We start from the raw sequence: 25,327 nt of genomic DNA, 5'->3' as shown, positions 1-25,327 counted from the left end.
ACCAGCGCGGTGTAACTGATACCATACCCCGCGAACGCGCAGAAGCGCGCACTATAACATACCGACACCAAATATTAGGGACCGACTCGGAGAGAGGAAAATTGGGGGAGGGGAGCGACTTTATGAGCACTTGGCTTGCGGAGGCTGGACTCGTGACGTCACGCCCTCTCCCGTGAGGTGCACGATCTAGGGGAAGTCGATTGGTGGAAATCGATGTGGCAGGTGTGCACCGGGGCTAAAAAGTATGACACTTGATGCGTGGTCATGATAAGCATGTCAACTGACAACACCAAACCGAAAGCTATGACCGGAAGTGACATCACCAAGCCGGAACTGCTGACCAGGAAGTGAGGTCACTCAACCGGAAGTATTTTGGCGTTCTCTTCCTCTATATTTGGAGTGACTTCAGTGCTTCGGCACTTCACTGTTTTGTTCCAGGACACCGCTCTTAAACCGTATTAGAGGGTCTTGTTTGACGCGCTCGGTGTGTTATACACCCTCACCCTTCCCCTCTCCCTCTTACCGTGTTCAACTCCGGGCGACTCGTCGGGGGAGTGCGGGTACATGCGCACCCCGTGCCTCCAGAGGTCGAGGCAGCAGTAGACCACGGCGGTGCACAGGGACACCGGCACGTCGTCCAGCTGGTACTCGTCGTCGTCGGCGGCAGCCAGGTCGTGGATGCTGGGGGGCCGGTACACGCACCACAGCTGCGAGCCCCGAAGCGGAGGCACCGGCTGCCCCCCGCCGGCACCCGGGGGAGGAGGAGGACCGCGGCCCCCTTCCCTGCCGCTTCCACCCTCGGCTACTCGTCCGTTGTTTTCGGCCTGCTCTCCGCGGCGGTCCTCGATGTCGCGCGTGCGCCACCCGGCGCTTTGTGAAAACGGAACGGGAGTGAGCGTTTCAAGGCTGGCTCCAGCGAAGTTCTGTTTCACATGCAAGCGAAAACTCTAGTGATTCCTGCCGCCGCGGCGCAAGAACCTTTGTTGAGTCGTCGCGTTGGCTCGAGCTGCCAGAGCGATGAACCGCGCCGTAAGGGAAGGGATAAAGGAGGGAGTGAAAGAAGAAAGGAAGAAGAGTCGCCGTAGTGGAGGGCTCCGGAATAATTTCGACCACCTGGGGATCTTTAACGTGCACTGACATCGCACAGCACACGGGCGCCTTAGCGTTTTTCCTCCATAAAGACGCAGCCGCCGCGGTGGGGTTCGAACCCGGGAACTCCGGATCAGTAGTCGAGCGCGCTAACCACTGAGCCACCGCGGCGGGGAGTTCCAAGTAGGAAATTTTCGCTGGGACGCGCCGCTCAATCATCGATTCGCCCAGTCGTATGCATGTGAACCAGCCTTTAGGAAGCGCTGTGAACACTTTCCGACAGTGATAATCGGAGGTCATTGGTAGATACCTCTGTCCTGTGTGGTCTATTGATTGATTAATTGATTGATTGATTGATTGATTGAAACAGTTCTTGAGCTCCTAATTATGGCCGTTCGGAGCCGTTAACATGACAGCTAGTGATGGCGATGGAGGCGGTGCTGGTGTTTATGATAGCGTGCGTTTTCTGAACCGTATATAATAGTCGGCGACCCACCGGAATGGGAATGAGCGGAAGTGAATGATGTTCATTTAGACTAGAGCAACGTGAGATTTTAGCTGGTGCTTGCGAGGCAAAGGTTGGAAGCGGAGCACATTGCGTACGGGAGGTAGCCTATAGAAGTGCCCGCGATTGTAGTATTTAGACGCTGCTTATGGTGACCACGGGAATATCTCATTCGGGCGTGATGGGGGGGGGGGGGGGGGTGGAGTTCATTGCTTCGTTACTTTACTGGTGAATCCCCTGAAAGTAATGGGAGCGCTGTTATCCCATTACTGCGGAGAAATCGTTCCGCAGGTGTATACGATACTCACTCTGTGGGCCCCGTTGACCTGGTCTCGAAAAAGCGCCTGGTCTGGACAGTCGGCTCGTTGCGGACGCCGTTGAAGTTGATGTACGGTCCGTCTGCCTCGTACGCTGCGTTGTAAACCTCGCGGGAATCCACTACCGGCGCTCGGCTGTTGTCGGCGGTCGCGCTGTCGTGCCTTGCGTTGCCTGGCGTCTCGAGGTTAACCCGTTTCGTGGAGCTGCTGGGTGTACTATACGAGACGGACTCTGCGGTGGCCTGGCGTCGCGAAACGTGGTGGACAGGAAGGGAAAGAAAAAGAGGAACAAAATTAATAAGGTCACCTAATTAGCCTTATGTATTGGAAATGCAATAGCATTAGAAGCAGCTCCTGATGCCTTTGTCGGAAGTGACGTCATTTCAGGTCATGATGAGGCGACTTCCCTCCAGCCAACGGAATTATCCGCTCTGGCGACGTCACTTCCTTCGAGGAAACAGGAATTATTCGGCCTCGTGACGTCACTTCCCTTTTACAACCGACGGCGCATTTCTTTTCCGGTCAGGCTTTTAATGCTACCGCGTTAGAAATCGGAGAGAATTTACGCTGTGCAATGCAACGCGCTAAACTCGGCGAGAGTTGAGTTGCACGTGCATCCTGCTTAGCTCTGGCCGGCTTCGCTGGATGTTTGCGGACGCCTTCTGTGCTGGAATGAAGGCTAGTCAGCCATGGCTCTATCCTCCCAACTTTCACCTCGCTTTTTCTCGCTCATTGTCTGAGTCGTATAGAACTCAATAACTAAGCGGCTTTTCTCCGACAAGGGACCCACTTTTAACCAATAGCGTATAGGCTGATTCTCATGAACCTGCTCTCATGCCAATGCAGGCAGGGGAGTATCCACTTTCACCTGCCACTCCCTGCATCGTCACGCTGGTAGACTTACATGAACCCGAACGAGGTTATAAACACTAAGCGCTTGTATACTCGTATATAGGTTTTGGCATCCGGTGTTCTGTGTCAATCTTTCTGCTAGGCACGTATCCAAGGAGCCCCCCCCCCCCCCCCCTCTCGTGTTCTCATGGCAGTGTTTAGCCGACTGCCAGCATGCCCTCCTCCCCAGCTAGAAGAACCCCCCCCCCCCCCCCCCCCGCAGAAAAAAATTGCTGGCTACGTGCCTGTTTTCTGCCATTCTTTTGACGTATCCTTTTCGGTGTTTATTGGGTGTCAATATCAGCCATAGATGTTTCTGCATCTGCACCAAATGTCTCTACCTGAGGTGTGTACTCACTCCCAAACGAATCCTCTCTTTGTGCGTAAATCGCGCTTGGAGCGGACAAAGCCGTCCTGTTATAGGAAGCGTTGAAGAAATCGTGTATTTTTGTCTTCCGATGCGGAGCAGACCCAGTGCAGCTCCATGGAGCACAAAGGCCGGGGCGCCCACCTTGACTGCGAGAAAGCGTTGCCAAGCGAATAGGGAGCGGTTAGACGCGGTAGAATTCCAGAGGCGCCACGCCGCATTCCGTGTTCTCGCACTTGGCGCCGGAGGCACGCCGGCCGGGAGGAAGTCCACTGGCGCGGAATGGAACGACTGGACCACTCCGCTGGACGACTGCGGGATGTGGCGCGGAAAAACAAATTTGACAGCTCTGCGGCGGACCGCACTGAAGTGCGAAAGCATATGTGCCGCTGCAATGACTCGGCGCCTCTTTTGTGCGCCCATGGGCCTCTTTGACACTCTTGCGTCATCTTCTGACGTGACTTTGGTATGACGTCACCACTTCGTCACGTGACTTCAAATTGTTTTGCGCCATATTGTCATGTGACCTTGGTATGGTGTGATTACTTTGTCACGTGATCCCGAAATTTTGTGCGCCATCCTATCACGTGACTTTGGTATGACGTCATCACTTTGTCACGTGTTTTGCGCCATCTTGTCGCGTGACTGCAATTTTGTGCGTCATTTTGTCACGTGACTTTGGTATTGCGTCATCGATTTGTCACGTGACTGGTGTGCCGTCATTAATTATTATCATCATCACTACATCATTGTTGTCACCCTAAATCTGATTTGCCTTAATTTTTAATGGTCAGTAATTATATTAATTATCATCTACGAATTAACACGATGATGTCATCAATATTCATCGCGATATATTACACCACTCATTAATTTATTAATTTAATTACACTCACACGCAATCACATGTTCAAGTTGTGACGTCATAGTGCGGACACATTTTGCCAACACGTTTTGCGGACATGACCTTGAGATTGACCCATCTAACGCTCTCGCATTCAAAACATGCCTTCGTCGCTCATCAGACGGTGCTCGGTCCGTTGATAACTGCCGCCTCTTTGCTTACAAGCCTATAAAAACCGCCTACGGGCCTCTATATGGTAAAGGTTATGTCCGTATATGGCTTTTTATGATCGTCTGTAAACGCCCAAAGCTGTGCTTATTGCTGAAGCTATCAAAAAATCTGTGCCACTAGAGGTATAGCTTCGGAACCGCTAGTGTTTAGCTGTCTATAGAAAGGTATATCCGCCTGAGACTACGGCTATTGACGGCCGTAGGAAAGCTTTATAGCTATTTGGGCCGATTACGTCGACATGTATCGAGGTATCGACATGTTTACGTACAGTCTTGATCGAAAGTCTTCAGGCCACAGCGTTCAGCTGCAGGGAAATTAACGCTCCTAGAGCGCTCCGTGTATAGCGGATCATTCACAACACTAATCAATCAGGAAGCTTGTCTACCGCAAGAAGAAACCTTCTGCTAGCATTTCAAGGTCATTAGGTCTTTAATAGTGCCGTAATGGCTCTGTTATACGGCTGAATAGATAAGCCTTTGGCCTTGAGACATTTGACTAAGAGTGTACGTGTGGACTCGCGTCGTTTCCTTTTTTTTTTTGCTGTTCGTATACTCACTCAGAAGGGCGTTTATATGGCGGTTGGTAGTTCAGTGTTCTGACCCCTTGTGTCGCTTTTCGGCCCTGTGGTTGTGGGCTTGCTTCCGCCTCATGAACTTTTGACTTAGATCTCTCTACAGCGTTCGTAGAGTTTAGATGAAGGTGGCCTCTAGTGTTCAAGTCTTGATATTGGCATCCAAAAGCAAAATGTAACCCTGACTGCGCCTGTTTCTTTTTTTCTTTCTGCGTGCTTTGGAGACCGTCATCTCCATGAAGCGAGCCTTTCATGTTCATCGTCATCATCATCAGCCTGGCTACTCCCACTGCAAGACAAAGGCCTCTCCAATTAACCCTGTGCTGTGCCAGCCACAAGCACCTGATTCCTGCAGTCTTCTTAATTTCATAATAATAATAATAATAATAATAATAATAATAATAATAATAATAATAATAATAATAATAATAATAATAATAATAATAATTGGTTTTTGGGGAAAGCAAATGACGCAGTATCTGTCTCATATATCGTTGGACACCTGAACCGCGCCGTAAGGGAAGGGATAAAGGAGGGAGTGAAAGAAGAAAGGAAGAAGGAGGTGCCGTAGTGGAGGGCTCCGGAATAATTTCGACCACCTGGGGATCTTTAACGTGCACTGACATCGCACAGCACACGGGCGCCTTAGCGTTTTGCCTCCATAAAAACGCAGCCGCCGCGGTCGGGTTCGAACCCGGGAACTCCGGATCAGTAGCCGAGCGCCCTAACCACTGAGCCACCGCGGCGGGGCTTAATTTCATCCGCCGGGCTAACTTTCTGCTGTCCCCTGCTACGCCTTGCCTTCTCTTGAAGTCTTTCTCTTGGTTTTGGGATCGTTCAAAACGGCGTGAAACATATCAGGACTGTTCAACAGTACTGGCGGCCCCATCATCATGTCTTCGTTTCTGTGTATTTTGCGTATAGAGATCCTGCCGTGCAAGAAGAAAAGCCACCCGCCGAAGCTCGTTTTCAGCAAACCGTTTGAGATGGCCCTCTGGGACGTCAGAAGCTGGCGCGTATTGATATCGATAAGTCTCGGGCCACTCTCCTGGCACCCACGTGTTATCGCTTCGCGTAAACATTCATCGCGTAAACAAGCACTTGTGAGAGTGCCACGTTTAGAGAGCGCCTTGGAAACATTTACGCGCCCTTCTGTGCTCATGAATGAGGAAAAGTGTTTACTGCCGGAGGGCGCTAGGCCATAAAATGACTTTGTTCTTCAGGTATACGTGAACGAGGCTGCAGGGAATTTCTACTGTTGAGTAGCTCTGCCGCTCAGATAACATTTCCTGGATTATATTTCATAGAGCTAGGGGCCACTACGGTACTTTCGTCGATGCTGCATTTGTTGGCAAACGAAAACATTTCTCGAAGAGCGCTATATATGGTTTGTCTCGCATGCTAAAAAATCCGGGCGAAAAAATTCCAGCTATGGAGTTCCCGGGTTCGAACCCGACCGCGGCGGCTGCGTTTTTATGGAGGAAAAACGCTAAGGCGCCCGTGTGCTGTGCGATGTCAGTGCACGTTAAAGATCCCCAGGTGGTCGAAATTATGCCGGAGCCCTCCACTACGGCACCTATTCTTCCTTTCTTCTATCACTCCCTCCTTTATCCCTTCCCTTACGGCGCGGTTCAGGTGTCCAAAGATATATGAGACAGATACTGCGCCATTTCCTTTCCCCAAAAACCAATTATTATTATTATTATTCCCTTACAAAAATTTATTTACACAGTCTATGACTTTCCATAGACTTTTGTCTATCGGCTCTATAGACTTTCTATAGACAGATTCTGTAGACTAGTCTATAGGCAATACAATCCTTATGGACAGACTATAGATTTATACCATACATTTTATTAGACATTTGTCTATAGATTGTTTATAAACTGTGAGTAGACAAAATTAAATCATATAGGTCCTGCAGATAGTCCATAGAAAATCTATAGATTTATGGCGATAGTAGACTATGACTAGACAAAAGGCGATATCTGTAGGAATGCAGTAGTGTCTATAAGAGGTCTATAGAAACTCTGTAGACCATTTTTTATAAGGCAGGGCACCCATCGATTTTCCACTTGCCACAAGCCTTCCCCTGGCCTTCTGCTCGATCGGCTTCGCTGGTGTCATTTACTTCGGAAAGTGGGTCTTCTATCCCACACATTGTGCGTACAATACACATTGAGCCGTGACGCTCTTTGGCATAGCTACGCGTGTGCCATCGAAATCAAATAATCAGCTCTATAGCCGAGTACAACTCAAGAAAGAGGCGGCTTTTCCCCGTCAAAGGAACCTCTTCTAGCCAATGGCGTCGGCCGATTCTCATGAACTTGCTGGCGTGACAATTGAAGGAGCGGTGTGACAATGCGGAGATGGGGACTATACCCGTGACCCGCCGCGGTGGCTCAGTGGTTAGGGCGCTCGACTACTGAGCCGGAGTTTCCGGGTTCGAACCCGACCGCGGCGGCTGCGTTTTTATGGAGGAAAAACGCTAAGGCGCCCGTGTGATGTGCGATGTCAGTGCACGTTAAAGATCCCCAGGTGGTCGAAATTATTCCGGAGCCCTCCACTACGGCACCTCTCTCTTCCTTTCTCCTTTCACTCCCTTTTTTATCTCTTCCCTTACGGCGCGGTTCAGGTGTCCAACGATATATGAGACAGATACTGCGCCATTTCCTTTCCCCACAAAACCAATTATTATTATTATTATTATTATTATTATTATTATTATACCCGACCATGGAAGGAGGGGGCTATCCCCTTTCGTCTGTCACTTCCTAGGTTGTCAACCTAGCCGGCTAATGAGAATCGACCGACGCCATTGGATGGAAAGGGTCCCTTTGACTGGGAAAAGCTGCTTCGTTCTTGAGTTGTATCCGACTATGCCTATATATAGTGTTTGCAGCACTATGTAGATCCCGTGAGGAAGTGTTGCCTCTGAGGGGGGCACTGTACAACGCAAGGCAGAATGCACCGACTGGCACCTAAGCATACCCTGTGTACTACTACGGGCCTGCTGCCGAAGTTCTCCCCTCACCTTGCGCTGGAGCGTGTCGTTCGGCGCGAACCCGTATCGGTGAATGCTGATTGGCAGGAAGATGGTGATGAAGGCCAGGCCGGCCAGCGGCAGCCCGAAGGCGCGGTTGAACAGCCAGCAGCGGTCGCCGCAGACCCCGTCGGTCAGCGAGTCGCCTTCGTCGTCCATCAGGCGTCGCCTGGCACGCTCTAGGATGCCCTCCCGCTGGTTGTCGATTCCTCCGCCGCCGACGCGAGGGCCCAGCTCCTCCTGGTACAACTCGTCGTCCAGCAAGGCCAGGGCCAACGCGTCCTTGACAGTCCAATGACGAAGCAACGAGGTTTCAAATGAGCATAGAGATTTTTAAAAAATTCACAGGGACACCTGATTCCATTATACATCAAGGTGTTTCAGGGAAGGTGACCATTAATTTTTAAAAATAGGTTCACCAGTTGTATCCCACTATATCCGGAAACTAAGCCGGAGATGGCTCGAAATTGCAGTGCGAAATATATCTTTTTCCTTTAAAGACTGACTTGCCTTCCTTGGTGCATAATTGAGCCGCTGTTTAATTGTTTTGTGTGTGTTTTTGTGGAGTAGAGGATAGTGACGAAGAAGTGAGTTTTTTACGCCGTTAAACCGAATATGACGTGCGAAAGGACTGGGTTTAAAATTAGCTCGACTATTGCCTTGACATTGAATGAATGAAGTGTTTTATTAACTCTCTCAAGGTTACCTATAGATAACAAAGAAGAAAGGACGCAGGGCAAAAAACGGCGTTGATGCAGCTTGAAAGCCACCTTGCGCCCGCTGCCGGGGCGTGTAACCCCAGCAGCTGACAACAAGAGCAGTGAGAGTGGGCGCTCACAAAATAAAAGAAACACAGCCACATAATGTCTGCACCTAACAGTTATATGGAATCCCTACTCTGCTATCATTGCATAAAATTATGACGGACACATTTGACAATGTTATATTCAGAATACGTTGCCCCCCCCCCCCTCCCCAAGACAATTTCTTTTAAACTTTCATGTCACGTGACCTTCGCCTAGCCACACCGTATCTAAGTCATTCCATTTCAAAAGTCAAGGGTCAAAGGTCGAGGCTTCAGATGCCCATCGGCCTTTCCAGGAATGCTAGGGAAGTGAAGTAATGGTTTCGCACTGAAAGCTGTCTCGCTGGCTTTTCAGAAAACTGCGAGCTTCAGCAGTCACCACCTTTGTGTGTGTATACCTCTATTGCTTGCCGCTGCTGCTGCGGGGTGCTGGCGGTTTGGTGCCGCGGTAGGGGCGCTTCCGGCTTGCTTTCGCTTGCCTCACGCGGCCCGGAAGTGACGTCCTCTGCCGCGGCGCTTGTTTCGGGGATTTTGTCGACGGCTTCCGGCGTCTGTGCCACGGTTGCACTGGCTTCCGGTGTGGGCCTGCATGAGAGAGGCTGCAAGTGAGATATACGCGGAATCAACGCGATACGAGGCGGTGCGTTCTGTTCTTTCCCAACGCTTAACGCCACAACCACACTATACGCGCCACTAGCCCGCAAGTAATATGACAGGTAGTGTGCTGGCTGTTATAGTCTCCGGAAAAAGTCAGTGACGATGTAAGCACAGTCGTGCGAATTAGTGCGAATTAAGACGTGCGAATTAGTGCGAATTAAGACGTGCGATAGCGGTCAAGTTCGGCGTGACTAGACAGGATGACGGAACGTCAGATCTTTTCAAAAAATAGTCGAAGGACGCAGGAAAAATGAAAAAACAGGAAAACGAGAATAAGTGGAAGATTAAACTTCACACGTGCAACCCACAGCCACCTCCTCCCGCAATGAATGGTTGCTCCGAGGGATGTGAAAAGTTTTTACTGCTTGGGAACCGAGTCCAAGACCTCTGATGTAAAGGACGTCATATACCTATTCTCACTTCGGCATTGCTACCTTGGCCGGCATCTCGGGTACTTCCTCCTTCATCACAGTTGGGGTGCATCATTAGTCTGGAACTTTCCAATATGAAGTTCATAACGGAGCTTAGTTGTTGCTGAACGCGCAATGTGGAGTGACAGTTCGGAGCCATTCGTGGCCAGAAGCGTATAGTGTCAACGAGCGGAAACTAGCTTTTGTTGTTCGAAACTTGTAGCTAGTGTGAAACGGGACAAGAAACATCGCTGTGAAGGCAGTGGACACTTTTCGTGATGCAGCGGCTACCATAAATTTGCCTGAGAGAAAATCCTCGTTTTCAACCAGTATGTTATTCTTACACCGTGTTTGCAACTGAAGTTACCCCTTCTTTTTGATTATTATTATTATCCTTTTTTGTTCTTCGCTCGTGTTTTTTTTTTTTTTACTCTGTAAAAGTTGTATTTGCGAGTCAGTCGTAGGCACAACAGCGGTGTTGCTAACTCGCGCAGCTGTTTAACGAAAAGGCAAAGGCTGGTGGGGAGACGGAGGTGTTTTAAAACAAATAAAAGGAAATGAACGTAATAAACGATGACGGGAGAGGCCGCCTTCCCAGATGACGGCGCTGACGCCTCTTCAAAGCCCGACGACGTCTGACGACGACCTTTTCTGCTCCCCTCGTCGATGGAGCTGGGAGACGCCTGTAGAGGGCGCCACTTATCTGAAGTGAATCTGGGCAAACTACTCTCGGCAAAGTTTCCCCAACGACGTGATTCTTTTGCCGCCACGAACTTTCGCTAAGGGGCTTTTAGGGGAGCTGATTATTTAATAAGGGAGAAAAAAAACAGAGACACCCCCCCCCCCTCTCTCTCTCTTGCTCACTAACTTCCACTTCGCTGCTCGCTTCGCAGGAGGCGAGGCTTCGCTAATAACAGTGGTCGCCGCGCCGCCTGTATAAGATGCTCGAGCACGCCGACGAGGCAGGCGTTGGTGTGAGCGGCAGCTTTGCTTTCCAGTCACGTTCGGGATGCGCTCTGTACCGGTTTCGTTCTCGCTTATTCTTTTATTCGGCGCCGAAATCAGAAACTCCGGTGCATTGCGAGTTCTTTTTTTCGGTTGCTGTAGCACGAAAACTGAGGCGAGTTGTTGCAGTACATCCGCGTTGTACGGGATCTTGCCCGAAGGTCGTATAGTATACGCAACAGCGCTGTCTCGCTGGCGCCTTCCCAGATTTATCGCTGGCGGGCGCTGTCGAAGATGGCCGGTGCACGCTGTCCCCTACTGGTGCTCTATATAGTAGCACCTGCGTAGCTATTGTCAATCAATCAATTACCCGCCCAGTAAGTGATTCACTGATCAGTGAGTCTAACAATCGATCTATCATCAATTGACTTAGCCAGCCAGTCAATCAGCCAATCAACGGATCGATTTAGCACTCAATCATTCAGTCATCCGGTTGGACTGTCACTCAGCCAGTTTAGTTCCATTTGATTCATCCGTAGAAAAGTGACTTCGAGAACGTTAGAAGCGTAGCCGAGCGGGTTTGTAGTCGACCGAACCGTAAATCGAATTATTATTATTAATATTATTTCTTACTATTATCAACCTTGACAGGCTCTCGCTGGAGTGGGACCGAAATCAAAAACCGTGCACATTGGAAAAATAGCTGACAATTATGAGGCACATCTGTAAAAAGAGTTGGCGCACTATTATGATACAAAACTGAACACAGCACTACTGAATGCGCGAAAGGCATACTAAAAAGAATTCCGCAACAAAAACTATGGCGCTGTGCTGTCAGCATGGAAAAAACCATCAGCCCGCGGTACCAGCGACTCCAATAACTGTATACAGTCTAACGGGATCGGGAGGTTGTCGCTGTCGTTGGGGCCCAAGAGGACCGAAACATTTTTGCTGGTGTTACTACGATAAAAATGATGGTGCAGGTTTAGGGGAGCCAAGCGGATACCTAAGCCCACACTTTTCATCGAGCCTTCTTACAAGAGTTAAACTGCGTTAACTCAGTTTATTCTGAATTGGTTAAGCTTATAGAATCGCCTCTGATTGTGCGCTGTTCTGGTTGGCGGGATGTACAGCCCCCGTCGAAAGTACACAGCTCGAGTGGTTTGCTTCTAAGCTGTTTAGCGCATCGCTAAGCTCTAAGCTCCTAAGCTCTGTAGCGTATCTAGCAGCCCAAAGATTGGGAGCATTGAGGACGCGAAGCCATTTCTCTTTCGAGAGATTACGGTCGCTGAGGATGCATAACGAGGCGTACAGCAGGCCTCACAAGCAAACCCCTTGGGCCGTATACATTTGACGAGGAGGGGGGGGGGGGGGGGGGAGGGGGGGTGTACTTCCTTGCCGTGTCTTCCCGCTTACCCATTTCGCTTAAGTTCAGCTGTGAGGGTAAGCGCAAAGAAGCGACGCTCAAGCGACTCAGCCTCGCTTGGTTTGATGAAAGACGGCTTGTCTGAACTCAGCGAGCTAAACTTTTTTCCTGCTTTTTTTTGTACGCATCTTGGAGAATTTCATTTTTTGGTTCAAGAAATAAAACAGCGCACGGCATACCAACAGCGACAAGGTACGTTTTGCTTTCGCGCGTGTCTGTGTTCATGCATACACATTCAGTTAAGCCTGGCGTCGACCGTACGCGAGCTAACCTAACCCAACCAACTAACGCTGAGAAATGTTATGGGCGCTGGGAGCGAATGTATACCTCAGCAAGTTGCGACGCGTTCTGAGAATCACGCTGCGCCTTTTTTCTTTCTTTCTCTGCTGTTAGCGACGCCAGTTGCAGGATACAGAGCTATGCAACCGGAACGGAGTTCCAGCGTACGCGTTTAATGCGTCGAAAGTAAAAAAACGCAAAAAAACTTGTGCGCGGCTCAGTTTTGCGCTCTGCTTCTGCTGAGGAACTGAAAACACGTTCGGCCCACGGTGAATATAACTACAGAGAAACGTGTTTCCGGTGCAGTAAGGCGTACCTTTACTTGATCTGGCTTGCCGGAATAAACTACATGGCTTAACGCTCTGAACGCGATAAAGGAACTGCGCCGTGTTGTTGCTAGCGCAAGTTTGTTTGTTTCTCGTGAAAGTTATATATATATATATATATATATATATATATATATATATATATATATATATATATATATATATATATATATATATATATATATATATATATATATATATATACGCGCAGGGTAGTTTGCTCCAGATGCTGTTCTCACCGGTTAGTCGCCAGCGGAAGCCTTTTGCCCATGCTAATAATTTACTTTCGTTCCGCAGATCAGCAGAGACAAAACGGTAATGGCAGCTTCCACCGCCGTTAACGTTCAGGACTTGGGAACTCGAAAAAATTGTGCGCATATGTTGGTACTCAAAGAAATTGCTTCATTTCTGGAACAGCTTTTGTCGTTTTGAACTTTCAAAAGCTCGGCCCGCGCTAGAGTGGAGGCACTATAAAAAGTTCATTCCAGGAAACAGCTTTTTTTTTTTTTGGGGGGGGGGGGGGGAGGGGTGAGTGCTTATTACAGCTATATGTATGTGTTGCGCCTAGTCGATACAGAACGGTAACAACTGCGCAAAGCGTTTAGTGTAACGACCGCGGAGGCCGGATTTTCCTCTAGCGATATGACGCGTCGTATGTGCACACACTATCGTCGCTTCCGTTGAAACAGCGATTGCAACGCCGTACTGCAAGATTGGGTTTCGAGAAATGCGCAGTTAACTGCGTGAACTTTTCGTTATTAATCGCGAGCATAGTAGCGATAATAACGAAAGAATATTAAGATCTCCAGACTCCTTCCTCAGAATGCTATCATGTTTCGTCTCAGAAGTCGCTGCCGTAACGCTGGGTTACGTGATCAGGTATGTTGATATATTCCTCTGTTTCCGGTACTGTGGAAGAGAGCTCTTAATTTTACGTCTGCAATAGTGCGAAGCTAGAATACGTTTGTTCAGAAACGCGGCTCTTATACTGACGCGTACATCGAAACTAAAGCGTTCGGGGTAGTTCGATATCGTATGGTTTAAATTCCAGATTCGAGCATCGGCGAATTCATTAAACTCCACTTCCTTGTGTTCCTAACGAAATCGTCAAGTTTGAGCCGCCGCGGTGGTTCGGTGGTTATGGCGCTAGGCTGCTGACCCGAAAGACGCGGGTTCGATCCCGGCCGCGGCCGTCGAATTTCGATGCAGGTGAAATTCTAGGGGCCCGTCTACTACTGTACGATGTCAGTGCACGGTAAACAGTCCCAGGTGGTCGAAAATTCCGGAGCCCTCCACTATACGGCGTCCCTCGTAGCCCAAGTCGCTTTGGGACGTGGAAATTTCCGGAGCCCTCCACTACGGCGTCCCTCGTAGCCCAAGTCGCCTTTGGGACGTGGAAATTTCCGGAGCCCTCCACTACGGCGTCCCTCGTAGCCCGAGTCGCATTGGGACGTTACCCCCCCCCCCAAAAAAAAAAGAAAAAGAAAAGAAAGAAATGGTCAGCTGTTCCCGAATGCCGCTGTCGTGGTGTTTCTTGATGGCTATGGTAATGCGTCGGTGCAGATGCATAGTGGGACATAATCTCGCCACCGCGGTCGGTTGCGAAACTGCCGCTGCGCTGAGTTAATCGATCGTATGCACAGTCGATCGTATGCCATGAAAGCGTCTTCGTTTGCGTAGGGGGGTCGGCGATGATCGCTGCCTCGTTTGCAGACTAATGCTGCGCTGTGAAAGAAATGCGACCGACTGAACAGTTTTACAGAGGTGGACAGCGAAGCGGAAGTTGCGTTGACGAGGTGCGTGGCTGTGCTTGCGTGGCGCTCGTCACTTTCTGCGCTGTGTATGCATAGTCGCCATGCGTCAGCTTCGGAGGGTATCGCCACGAAGGTGACACAACCCGGTGGTTTGACAGTTAGTCGCAGTGATTATGTATTTGTTTCGATACCATTCACAGTAGTGGTCCTACTGATAGCCCATTCGCAAGACTGTTTGCAGTGGTCCTACACTGCTGAGCTGTTTTTTCGATAATGATGATAGCGGTGTTTCTATTGTAGAGCTGCATTTACACGACGGTCGACATTAGTGGTTCTGATCCGTGGTTACGTCTCGTCCTTGGGTTAGTTTTGCTAGGTTGGAACGAAACGTCATTACGCTTTGCAGGTGGTTTGCGCTTTCCGCTAGAAATTCTACCGAATGACACTCAAAAAGAGGACGGTTGCAGTGGGAGTATCTGGTAGCATCTTACAGCACGCCCCTTAAATAAAAAAAATAGCAGTGGCTTAGCTCGGCTATGCCAGGATATACGTAGCGTGAGCAGCAATTTCGCTCTCCTTCTCCATGGCTATACCACACTGGAAAACGCCCCGCTTTATGTATACACCTACTGATACCTCTGCGCATGCGCACAAAATGAGTGGCGCTATCAAGCGGCCTCGGCGCAGCGTCAGACTTGGCTACTGCGCAACGGAGGCGCACAGCTGGGCACGCGCCGGCGCCAGTGCGTCTGCCGCGGCTATGAAGTCACTCCTCTGGAATGCGCAGTACTGCGAGGCGCGCGCGGCGGCGGCGGCTCCGGCGCGCCAGCTGTGCGCCGTGTGACGTCACTGCTCCTCGCGCATGCGCAGCACGGCTGTCCAGGAGCCACGCGAAACTACTCAACCTCGGCCAGTGTAGCTCACGCTACAATAGATCAGCTTAGTGAACGCTGCAATACACTCCTGCACCGGAACTTTGGAATAGCATCGAAAAGTGTTCTCAAAAGCATTGCATTGTACAGCGTTGTACGAAAATATCTTGAAACTAATTTCGACTGCAGGACTTAACAGGCTTGCACCGAATTCTGCAATAAACCTCTACGAAGGTAGTCGACAGGGCAACTGCGCAGTATACTTCTACACCGAACAGGAACTTGACACCGAAGCAGGTGTCGGTGTAGCGGCCATGCAGTGGTAATCGTCGCCATCTGCGGTATATTTTAATTCACTGGCGCAATGTACGAAGGGTTGTTTGCCCTAATTTCGCGCCGATGGGCTGGACGTGTGCGGGAAGGTAACGTTACGACAACTATTGCTTGAGAAAAGGACCGGTTTGTCTGTCACTGTATTTTTTTTTCGCTGACTCCACTGCTTGACTTGTTCGGATTAGGGGAGAACCGCCGATCCTGTTCTAGGCGTGATATGAGTGTGTACACGCGGGAAATAATCGGAGGCAGATTGATAGCGAAAGGAATGTCTTGCCGAGAATAGGGGAGCTGTTTTTTGCAGTTCTGCGATAAGTGACGTGAGATCGTATCGAAGTGAATTGATTTTGTATTAGTATTTTTTTTCTGTAGTTCGAAAGGGAAAGGTAAAATCAAGCTTTGCTGGACTGTGCTCATTCGATAGACCTTAAATTTATGACGTTCTAGTTGAGCCGTTTCGTTGCCTGTTCAACCGAATAAGCGAACGCTGATTTGGTCTCCCGACGTCGCGCTTGAGGTGCGGTCGGTATGACTGCGAATCTAAAGCTGACCTTTCTGATCCGTGAGCAGGGTCTACCGCCATGAATTCTTGAAAGCGCGCCGGTATACTGTGACTCCGTCCTGAACATTCGTGTGTTTTTACAGGCTACTGTGGTGTGAAAAAGCAGGGCTTAATCGCAAGCTCGAATAAAGAAAATAATTTCGTTGAGGGGCTAAATGGCGGCGCGGTGGGCCCCTATATTTAGCCCGTGTTGGCGGCCGGTAATCGTGAACGAATTTTTGTCGCGCTATCTTTCAACCTCTTGCCAACGGAAATCGCGCCTGTTGCTGCAGTTTCTTTTGTATCAGTATCGTGTTGGCGCAGGATGTGTGCTGCAAAGTGTATCGCACAATCGCGCCGTTACTCGCTGCACGATATCGCGAGTCCGGTGCGCAGATAACGCAGGGAAGAGCGCAAAAATTAAAACAAATATTTATCGAAGCGCACTATACACGAACGTCCGGTAAGTACCTCCTGGTCTGCCTCCGGCCCTTCAAGTCTCTTCCGGCACGAACCATCGCAAATGCACTCAGTTTGATTCATTTCAAAATCGGGAATGAAAAACACAGGTTCGCACTTACGTCTGCTTATGAGCGGAAATGCGACAGCTGTTCCCTGTCCTCTTTTTCTCCATATATTTTACATTTTTGTTTTATTTTCGTTCTTTTCATTTCATTAATTTTGTTTTACTTGTTTGTTTGTTTTTATTTATTTTATTTCTGTCTTACTTTCTTGTTATGATTTTTTAATTACTTATTTTGCTTTTATTCTTTATTCCCATTATTTATTTATTTTGTTTGTTTCATTAATATATGTTGCTTATCAACTTACGATTGACAGTTCGTGCGCACAACTTCCGTCCAAAGACCGTCTGCAACTTCCATCCACGCCACTCATGAGCCAAGAAAGGCTTACGCCCTAAAATTCACACGATCAGTGCAATTGTTGCGGCAGGGTATGCGTTAGCATTAGTGTTCCCCTCGGACGGAGCGGCCGCGTGCGCTGCCGCTGACCATTTCGCGCCGCGCCAACAGATGGCGTTATCCTGCCCGCCAGTCACCGCGTGACAGGCCCTGCGCCCTCTCCGCCCTGTCTCACCTGCCAACCATCGCCTCCCACTCTCTCTTCGTCTTCCCTCTCCCTCTGTGCGGATTTTCTTCTCTGCGCTTCGCCTCGTGCCAAACGAGGCTACACGCGCCAACGCCGCACACTTTGTACAATAATGCGTGTTGTAATGCTAACGCATTAAACGGAAACACAATTATGCTGAGTTTCGGTCCCAGCATCTCTGCCTGGTTTGCGCAACGGGAGGAGCACGACTGACGTACGCTATGTTTCATGTTTAAGGGGAACACGGCAGCGCGCGGCCGCCACGCTTCGCGATTCGCCGTCGCCGAGAGCCGGCCGGAAATAACGACTATGCAGGCGCATGCGCTGAAACAGAAGCCGGCCGTGCTTTTAGTGCGCATGCGCCGCAGAAATAAGTGGCGTTGTTTATTTGTTTACTTCACGACACTGCAGGTCAATGCTTATGATCAGAATAGGAGTGTCTGTATGAAATACAAATTCAAGCAGAAAGCAGGAGAAGTGAGAAGTTCGCGAAATCGATGGTTTGACGGAAACTGGCCTGATCGGGGATGGACGTGAAGCTGAAGGCGAAACACTAACCGCTGAAGAAAAGTTGTCGTTGAACAAGGCTCCCGTGAGGGGGCCAGAACGGCAGGAAAATTTTTTCAGTGCTCGTTGTTTCAACTTCGCCTTCATAAGAAGTTAAAAGGAACACCAAATAATGGCCAAAAACGAGAATTAAGATGTTCAACTGAAACAACGCTGATAATTTGGTTAATGAGGAACATAGGGAAAAAAGCAGGAAAAAAAATTCACCCATCGATGATGTTCTCTCTACGAGTGCGCCGCTCAGACAACGCTATAATAAACCGCAATCGACAGCTGCTCTGGCAGCTTTCCCCCCATTTTGTTGTTTGTTTGAAATAGGGTTAGACGAGCAGTGCAATTCCAACTGTACGTGGCTTCCAGGAACAGGCGTACAGGCCGATTTTGCTGGTTCAAGCGAAGTGCTGAACAAGCGCCCTGGGGCGGCTCAGGCTTGTAGTGCGTGGGAAGCGCTGTTTTGCCGACGCTGACTGTACGCCTTTTGCGCGAACGAAAGGGAAAAAAAAAATAAAGGGCTAATAAAATCAGAATTTAAAAGCCTAGTTCCGAGCAAGCCTCTGCGCATCCCAAAGCGGAGCTTGGTGGGTTCTGTGAACAAGCTGGAGTGCCCTGCTTCACTGGACGGAACAAAAAGAAAATAAACAGAAAAGAAAGTGACTTCGCCTGTAGGAGTAGAGGAGCGGTTGGGAACGAGTTCCTTAATGGAACTCTGTGGCCACTTGCAAAAGCCGATTCACTTCTGTTTCTCGTTATCGACAAAAGAGCTTACTTTGGAGCTTGTTGTAACGCTTTGAACTCTCCAAACCATAAGCATGAAGAGGAAGGACAGAAAAAGATGAAAAAAAAAGAAAACGCGTAGCTACGCCCACGTATCGAGGCTTTTAATGGCGCGCCTCGTCCCTTCAAGAGCGATTACTTCATCGCATTGCATCGGCGTACGTCAGCCGGTTTCCTCCCCCCTCCCCTTTTCTTTAGCGGCCTTTTCCCACACAGCTCTTGGTCTTCGTGCGCGCACTAATCGTTTTCGCGCCTTTTTTCTTGCGATTTCCTTTCGCGCCGAAAGCGCGTGAGCGCGCGCGATCTTGGCATCGTTATACGCAGCGTCCGAGACCGACTCGCCCCCTTTCGTCGCTTCGAGGCAACGCGCGTCGAACTTCCGGTGCTTTGTGACTAAGCGCGTCCCCCCCCCCTAGTTATCTAGAGAGGGAAACGTCTCTACCGCGTCACTTTGATGACGTCGACTTTATTTTGTTTTATTTTCTTGCAGGTTTTGGGGGTGAAATCGTCGCCCGAGTCATGCGACGATACGTTTCCGTTGGGTCATATATACACAACTTTTCGTGATCCGCGATACAGGCGCGAAATTAATGGCCTTTTGGGCGTGTTGGCGGGCGGCTGATAGATCGGGGTTACGGTCTTCGCCTCTCTCGGGGTGCATTGGAAGGCAGCGGCGGCGCGGTTGGGAAATATATGACCTGGACCGTTCGCAAGCGGCCAGGACAGAGGGAAACCGTGAAGCAATGCCTCGACGTCCGGAAATGATTCCCCGTCTCCTGATGTGTCCGGTACAGGGGTTTGTGGCGCCGATAGCGCGTGTCTTTGGATCGCGGGCGCTTTAATAGCTACGTGATGAAATGGGGGTTCTTTCGGCGAGCAAGTCGGTTGCGTGTAGAAAGCCTATGCCGTTCACGCGCGCGGTAAGACTGCCGGCGGCATGGATAATTGTCTGCGTTATGACATCGCCGGGTTAACTTGACTGCAACCCCCCCCCCCCCCCCCCCCCCTGCTTTTATGTTATATACACAAGGTGTTCCACCTGGGACTTTCTGGAATTTTGAAACTAGGCTTTTTGAGTTAGAAGAGCGTTTTTTCTGGCATAGTATTGTCAGCGGTGTAGTGCAACATTAAAATACAGCTAGTGCATGCTAACTAGCAGGCTGGTTAACGAATGTTGAATAGTTAACATTTAACTATTTCTGTTATAGTCTCCTCAGTTAATGAGATCCGTGTAGCCGACCGTAAGTAATATCCACATCAGTGATTAGAATTTCGAAAACCCGGTTAATCTCGGCGTTGTGGCCTAACGAATACTGGCTACATCGTGGCAAAATACTTGTGCTTTCGAGGAGCTTGCAGGCAAAGCAACCTCTCCAGTGAACGTAACTCGTCGAAATAGCAAAATTTGTTGGGTGACAGCGCCGAGTGTAACCGCGTTTTTGAGATTCTAAAAACTGATGTGGATTTTACTTACGGCGGGCTAGAGGGCTCTTAATAATGAACGAGCCTAAAGGTAATATTTACAAAGCTAACTATTCGATAGTAGTTAATCATTCTGCTATAATTAGAGCGTCTTAGCTGTATTATGATCTACTGCACCGTTGACAATGCAGTGCTGAAGAAAAGAGCTCTTCTAACTCAAAAGGCCTATTTAAAAAAAATGTTTAGTCTTAGGGGAAACACCCTGTATATATTTACGCGTAATTTTGTCCAGCACGCCGTTTAGCTGAATCGCTTTTGGCTGCGTGCCCTGCCGTCGTAACGCAGCTGGTTGTTAATAGAGAGATGAGCGATGGACTTCTTTCAGCAGAAGGTCAAGTTGGCATATAGTCGAGCTTCTTTCAGAGCGCGTCGTGTCGTTTATTCTTGTTGCATAGTTGGGCTCTTGCGCCCGTTTATTGTATAGAGAGTGGTAGTTGACTTCGATGTTCTCATTATGTCCCGTGCTTGTGTGCCTCGCCTCAACGCGCATATTATGCCCTTTCGAGCTTTGTATAGCCGACATTGCAGAAAGGAATGCCGTAAAGGAAAGTTTTTCACAAAATGTTTTTTTTCCATGTTTCAGAACAAGTTTTTCGGAAAAGTGTTTTCAGGGGTATGTTCAAGACCCAACAAAAGTGGTGTCTACGTCGATGCCTTGCTGTAATGTTCTGTTGCGTTCAGAAGGTTAGTGCACGCGTCCCTGTCGATGACCTGTTGACGTTCAGCACAGCGTGTCGGGCATGCGAATGAACTGCGGACCGGTTGTGCCATTAAGAAAGGGAGTTTTCTGCATAATGTTACACTCTCGGCAACCTGCAGGATATCGCGACTACAGGACCTACAGGATCGTCACAATAGGTCACTACAGGTCCCTCGCTCAGAGAAGCGACGCCCGTTTACGGCGGCTGTATCAGCAGCTGTATCACAGTGCAACGGCGGGCGCCCCAGTTTCTACAGCGTGCAGCTTGCCCCAAAGGTTTATGACATTGCCTTGCTACAAACACGAATACGCCTATATGAGAGTAAAAAGGTAGTTGTCCTCTAGCGCGCTTCCTTTTATAAAAAGGAGTCTTATTGAGGATAGATTACTCCCTTTTTATTCCTTTGTGCTTGGAGTGTAGACTTGGCTGGTGCACCGAGCACTAGCGACAGAGTGCGTCTGGAATTTACAGCCCTGCAGTGTATAGTTAAGCTTTCCGGATTCCAGGCTGCTCGACAAGGCCGTAGGAATATTTTTCGCATAGCTGTTATGTTCCGTGTTGGTTTGCATTCGAGTGCGCGAAATAAGACGACTGACTGTGGACAAGCTCGTGTATGTGGTCGCCGACACGTTTATCTGTTTTGCGTGTCGTATAGCGCGTCCCTATCGCGCTCCTCTATCACGCGTGCTACAGCAGCAATGTGTCACGCTTCTAGACAGTATACGTCTGTCTGATATGTCGCGCCTGTGTCACGCGGGCTGTCCACCGTACACCCTGACCCAATAGCGGTTAGAGTGGGACTAACAGCAGCCCTTAGTCCCTGGGGAGAGTAACTGTGTTGATGACCATTTTGCGGTTAGTTTCTTAGGGAGTAAAATTTGGCTTCTAAAGGGCGAATCCTTTTGTTACTCTTATAGTTATCTCTGGTTCAGAGTCTGTACCAGGCGTGTAGGAAAACCATATGCGCGCCCCACAAGAAACACGGGGTTGTTGTTGCCGTAGTGACGTGGCACATGCCCACGACGGAGGATAGGCGAGGGTTCAGTGAGGACAGCAAAAAGAAGAGGGTGAACTGTAGCCAAGCTAATCGTTGTGCTTTGGGTGGTATATCAGAATAATTAAGGGCGAAATAAAAAGACAAAATAACGGGAGAGAAGGTCAGTGAATTGAATATATGAAAATTACTAAAAGATCTTATGAATGCGGAAATTTCGGATACAATTAGCGAGGGAATGTGCCGGTAGCTGTTACGTAATTGTGAACGCATTCGCAAACTTGATGCAATGCAAAACCTCCGGCGCTCGCACCGCAGGAAAGAAGCAGCAGGAAGTGAGTCCCAACTTTGTAAAGTGAAATGCTCCACTGTTTGTACTTCTCCATAAGCCGCGCAAAGATTAAGGACTGATCCCACATCTACATAAGTAAAGATTTAAAGGTTGTTGTTGCCTCACGCTTGTGTGCCGTCGTTGGTCATGGCCCGCCCCGTACGGTGGCGCTTGGCGTCGGTGGCCGGTGTCCGGGCGCCCCGGGCCGCTCCTCGGCGTTCGCCAGAGGCCGGCGCTGCGCCCACTGGACCGCACACACCGCCGTCTACGCCGCCGGGCTGCACTAGTGGTGGCGGCACCTGTCGGCGGAAACTTCATCTTCTTCCGGCATTATTTAGTCGAGCGACGCCCCGCGTCTAACACCCTGCGTTGGGAACGAGTCAAAAAGGTAATTTAGAAGCGCACAAGAGTTGGCAGGAAAGAAGTTGTGGTGATAGTAGTTAGTTAGTATAGTTAGTGCGTTAACTTGGTCAAGAAATTCCAAACGAGAGAAGACGAAGAAAAATTTGGAGGACGCTTAAGCTTCGTCTTTACGAGAAGCGGCAGCCTGCAATCAGCGCAGAAAGCCGGCTCTTCCGGTTTGGCTGCCTCCGCCGCCAACATGGCCGCCATGGCCGACGAGCACTGCTGTGTTTTTAGCACGGAAATGTTATTATCGTGAAAATAAACGCTTCACCAGACATGAAATGTCTGCAGAAGTGTGAACCAAGTGTGAACAGAGGTGTGAACCAAGTGTGCGCACAGGGCTTGAGGCAAGGAAAAACGCTCCATAAAGCCCGGGATACATGGAGCGTTTTTGTCGGCGATTTTCGCCCGACGGCGCGCATTTGACGCCCGGTCTCGAAAAAAAACGCCCGCCGCCGCCGATCTGCGCTGCGCGGTTCAGATTACGGTTACGGCGCGGTTCAGGTGTCCACTGAGATGCGCCGTTGTCGCGTTAAAAAGCCGACGGCACTCGTCTCGGTCCCTTCTTCGTCTTCTCCCAATGCCTTCTCTTACAAAAATGGTCTATAGACAGTCTGTAGACTTCTTATGGACTCTATTTCATTTATATAAATATTTATTTTTGTCTATTCATAGTCTATGTAATGCCTATAGACAAAAGTCTACTAAAAGTGTATGGCCATAAATCTATAGATTGTCTATAGACTTTCTGTTGGATTTTTATTGCCTGTAGACTGTTCTCTATGGTTTGTCTTTAGAGAGTCTATGCACTTTGTAGACAGAATTCTACGGACAGACTGCCTAAAAAAATTTTTGTAAGGATTTGAAGTCTCGACGTTTTTGAGGACGGCCGGTTTGCCTGGCATACAAAAGAAAAATAGAAAACTACCGCTGCTCTTCCGATCTTCACTTTCTCGGCGTAATTTCCGACGAGTCAAAGCGGGAAAAATGCGGACAAGGCGAGATGCCATCTCTCCTGAGGGACTGACAACATCCGGTGGAAGCATGGCGTACTTTCGGTTTCGTTTATTTCGGGACATAAAATTCGTTGAGGCTAGTTCCTAGCCTTCGGTGGCCGAAAGCTTGAAGTTCTACGTTCGGGCATAATAATGGCTTCATGCGTGACTGAATTAACAAAATACGGGGTGCTGGTGGCGACTGACTTGCGCGTCCAGCATCCTGACAGCCCAGGTCCCCATGACCTGCTTTGTGAGGTCCAGGACTGGGACTAATAATAGTAATAATAATAATAATAATTCGCCAACATGTTTCCGTTACCAGTTATGGAGGTTACGCATGGGAGGTTAGGCTGTCGCGTTACTTGACCGTACGGTGCTCCTTTCCTTTCCTATTATGGCGGCGTAGATTTGTTGAGAAAAAAGAAAGAGAAAAAGAAGGAAGGAAGGAAGAGATAGAAAGAAGGAGGGAAAGAAAGATCGTTTCTTGAAGTGTTAACAGAGGCGAGACAAAATAAAAAGCAAGACAGGAGGGAGCTGTTACGACGTACCGTACGGTATTCGGTGTAACAAGACGAAGAAAAGACTAAAAAAAAAGATACGACCAAATTGATTTCGTGGGATAGCGATAGACCGGAGACGAATTTAACTTCCTGGAAGACCCAAGTGGCCTAGCCATGGTCTGAGGCAGAAGCAAAGCGAAACAACAGCAGCAATAAAAAAAAGAGTATATAGCTAGGTGTGATAGCGAGTGAAATTTCACCGCGCTTCGTACAGTCTCTGTCTGCGGCCGCGTGGCTTTCGCATTGGTGGATGGCGGTGAAAACATCTCCGCGACAGAGCCCCGAATCAGAGGTCTGCAGAGGACAGTGGGGGAGGTCCAGAAGGTGTGGGTGAGGGCGAGTCGACAAATAGGAAGAGTGGGCGACGAAGCGGAGGCTGGTTCCTGGAAACACATCTGCACGCGCACACTGTGGACGAAAATCGATGATGAAACGAACGGGCGAGTATAAATGGAAAAGAGTGATTTGTAGGTTCTGCTTCACTGCAAAGACGACGCGGGATGGCGCTGGATAAGACCGAATGGGTGGTGTGTAGATGACACGTTAGGATTGTGTGTGCGTGCGTGCGTGTGTGTGTACATACATACATACATACATACATACATACATACATACATACATACATACATACATACATACATACATACATACATACATACATACATACATACATACATACATACATACATACATACATACATACATACATACATACATACATACATACATACATACATACATACATACATACATACATACATACATACACACACTGCAGCGGGTGGCAGCCAATGTTGGGAACCGTCGAACTGACTCTGGGGTTTTTGTTCCCCTACGTGTATGAGCACCAGGAAGATCGGACGGGGTGAGGTGTTGGAGAAGATTGGATACAGAGGGCGCTTTCGTCTCTCTCTTCCTTCCACTGTGCTGTGCCTTGTCTAGTTTTTGGGAAGAAGTGCAGAACCAACAACGCCGTGACGTGTTTCATCACGAGTTCACTATGCGCTTTCTTTTCTGCTACATTCCCCCGCGCAATGTGTCGCGTCCTATCCTGGCTCGCCCGTGTGACGAAATGCAGGAGTGTTATCAGTGGCCAAACAAGATGGGACTTCGGAGCGCAGGAGGAGGTTAGAAAGAAAAAAATAATGGAAGAAAGAAAGCATTCAAGAACGGAACCCAACTTCATGGCTTCATGGTTG

At 49.1% G+C, this 25,327-nt stretch overlaps 2 protein-coding genes across 3 annotated transcripts in view; one reads left to right on the top strand and one right to left on the bottom strand.

Annotated features, from left to right (window-relative positions):
* The window catches only part of LOC144133420 (uncharacterized), a 42,787-nt gene extending 20,291 nt beyond the window's left edge, over positions 1–22,496 (bottom strand). Inside the window, exons 1-6 of one of the 2 annotated variants that reach the window (XM_077666509.1) lie at positions 22,292–22,495; positions 9,062–9,248; positions 7,850–8,140; positions 3,314–3,481; positions 1,903–2,153; positions 524–870 (exon numbers count right to left, since the gene is read on the bottom strand). In XM_077666509.1, the coding sequence (XP_077522635.1) occupies positions 524–870; positions 1,903–2,153; positions 3,314–3,481; positions 7,850–8,140; positions 9,062–9,248; positions 22,292–22,314 (1,267 nt within the window). In that variant the 5' untranslated portion in view covers positions 22,315–22,495. Of the gene's footprint in view, positions 1–523; positions 871–1,902; positions 2,154–3,313; positions 3,482–7,849; positions 8,141–9,061; positions 9,249–22,291 lie in introns of both variants that reach the window. The other variant, XM_077666510.1, reaches the window with a different exon arrangement.
* The window catches only part of LOC144133422 (uncharacterized), a 363,299-nt gene that overhangs the window by 131,793 nt on the left and 206,179 nt on the right, over positions 1–25,327 (top strand). The window lies entirely within an intron of this gene.

This window comes from Amblyomma americanum, chromosome 5 (assembly GCF_052857255.1).
Source record: "Amblyomma americanum isolate KBUSLIRL-KWMA chromosome 5, ASM5285725v1, whole genome shotgun sequence".
In the NCBI taxonomy this organism is placed as follows: domain Eukaryota; kingdom Metazoa; phylum Arthropoda; class Arachnida; order Ixodida; family Ixodidae; genus Amblyomma; species Amblyomma americanum.
The sequence above is the reverse complement of the archived record's forward strand: the minus strand, read 5'-3'. Positions and strand labels throughout refer to the sequence as shown.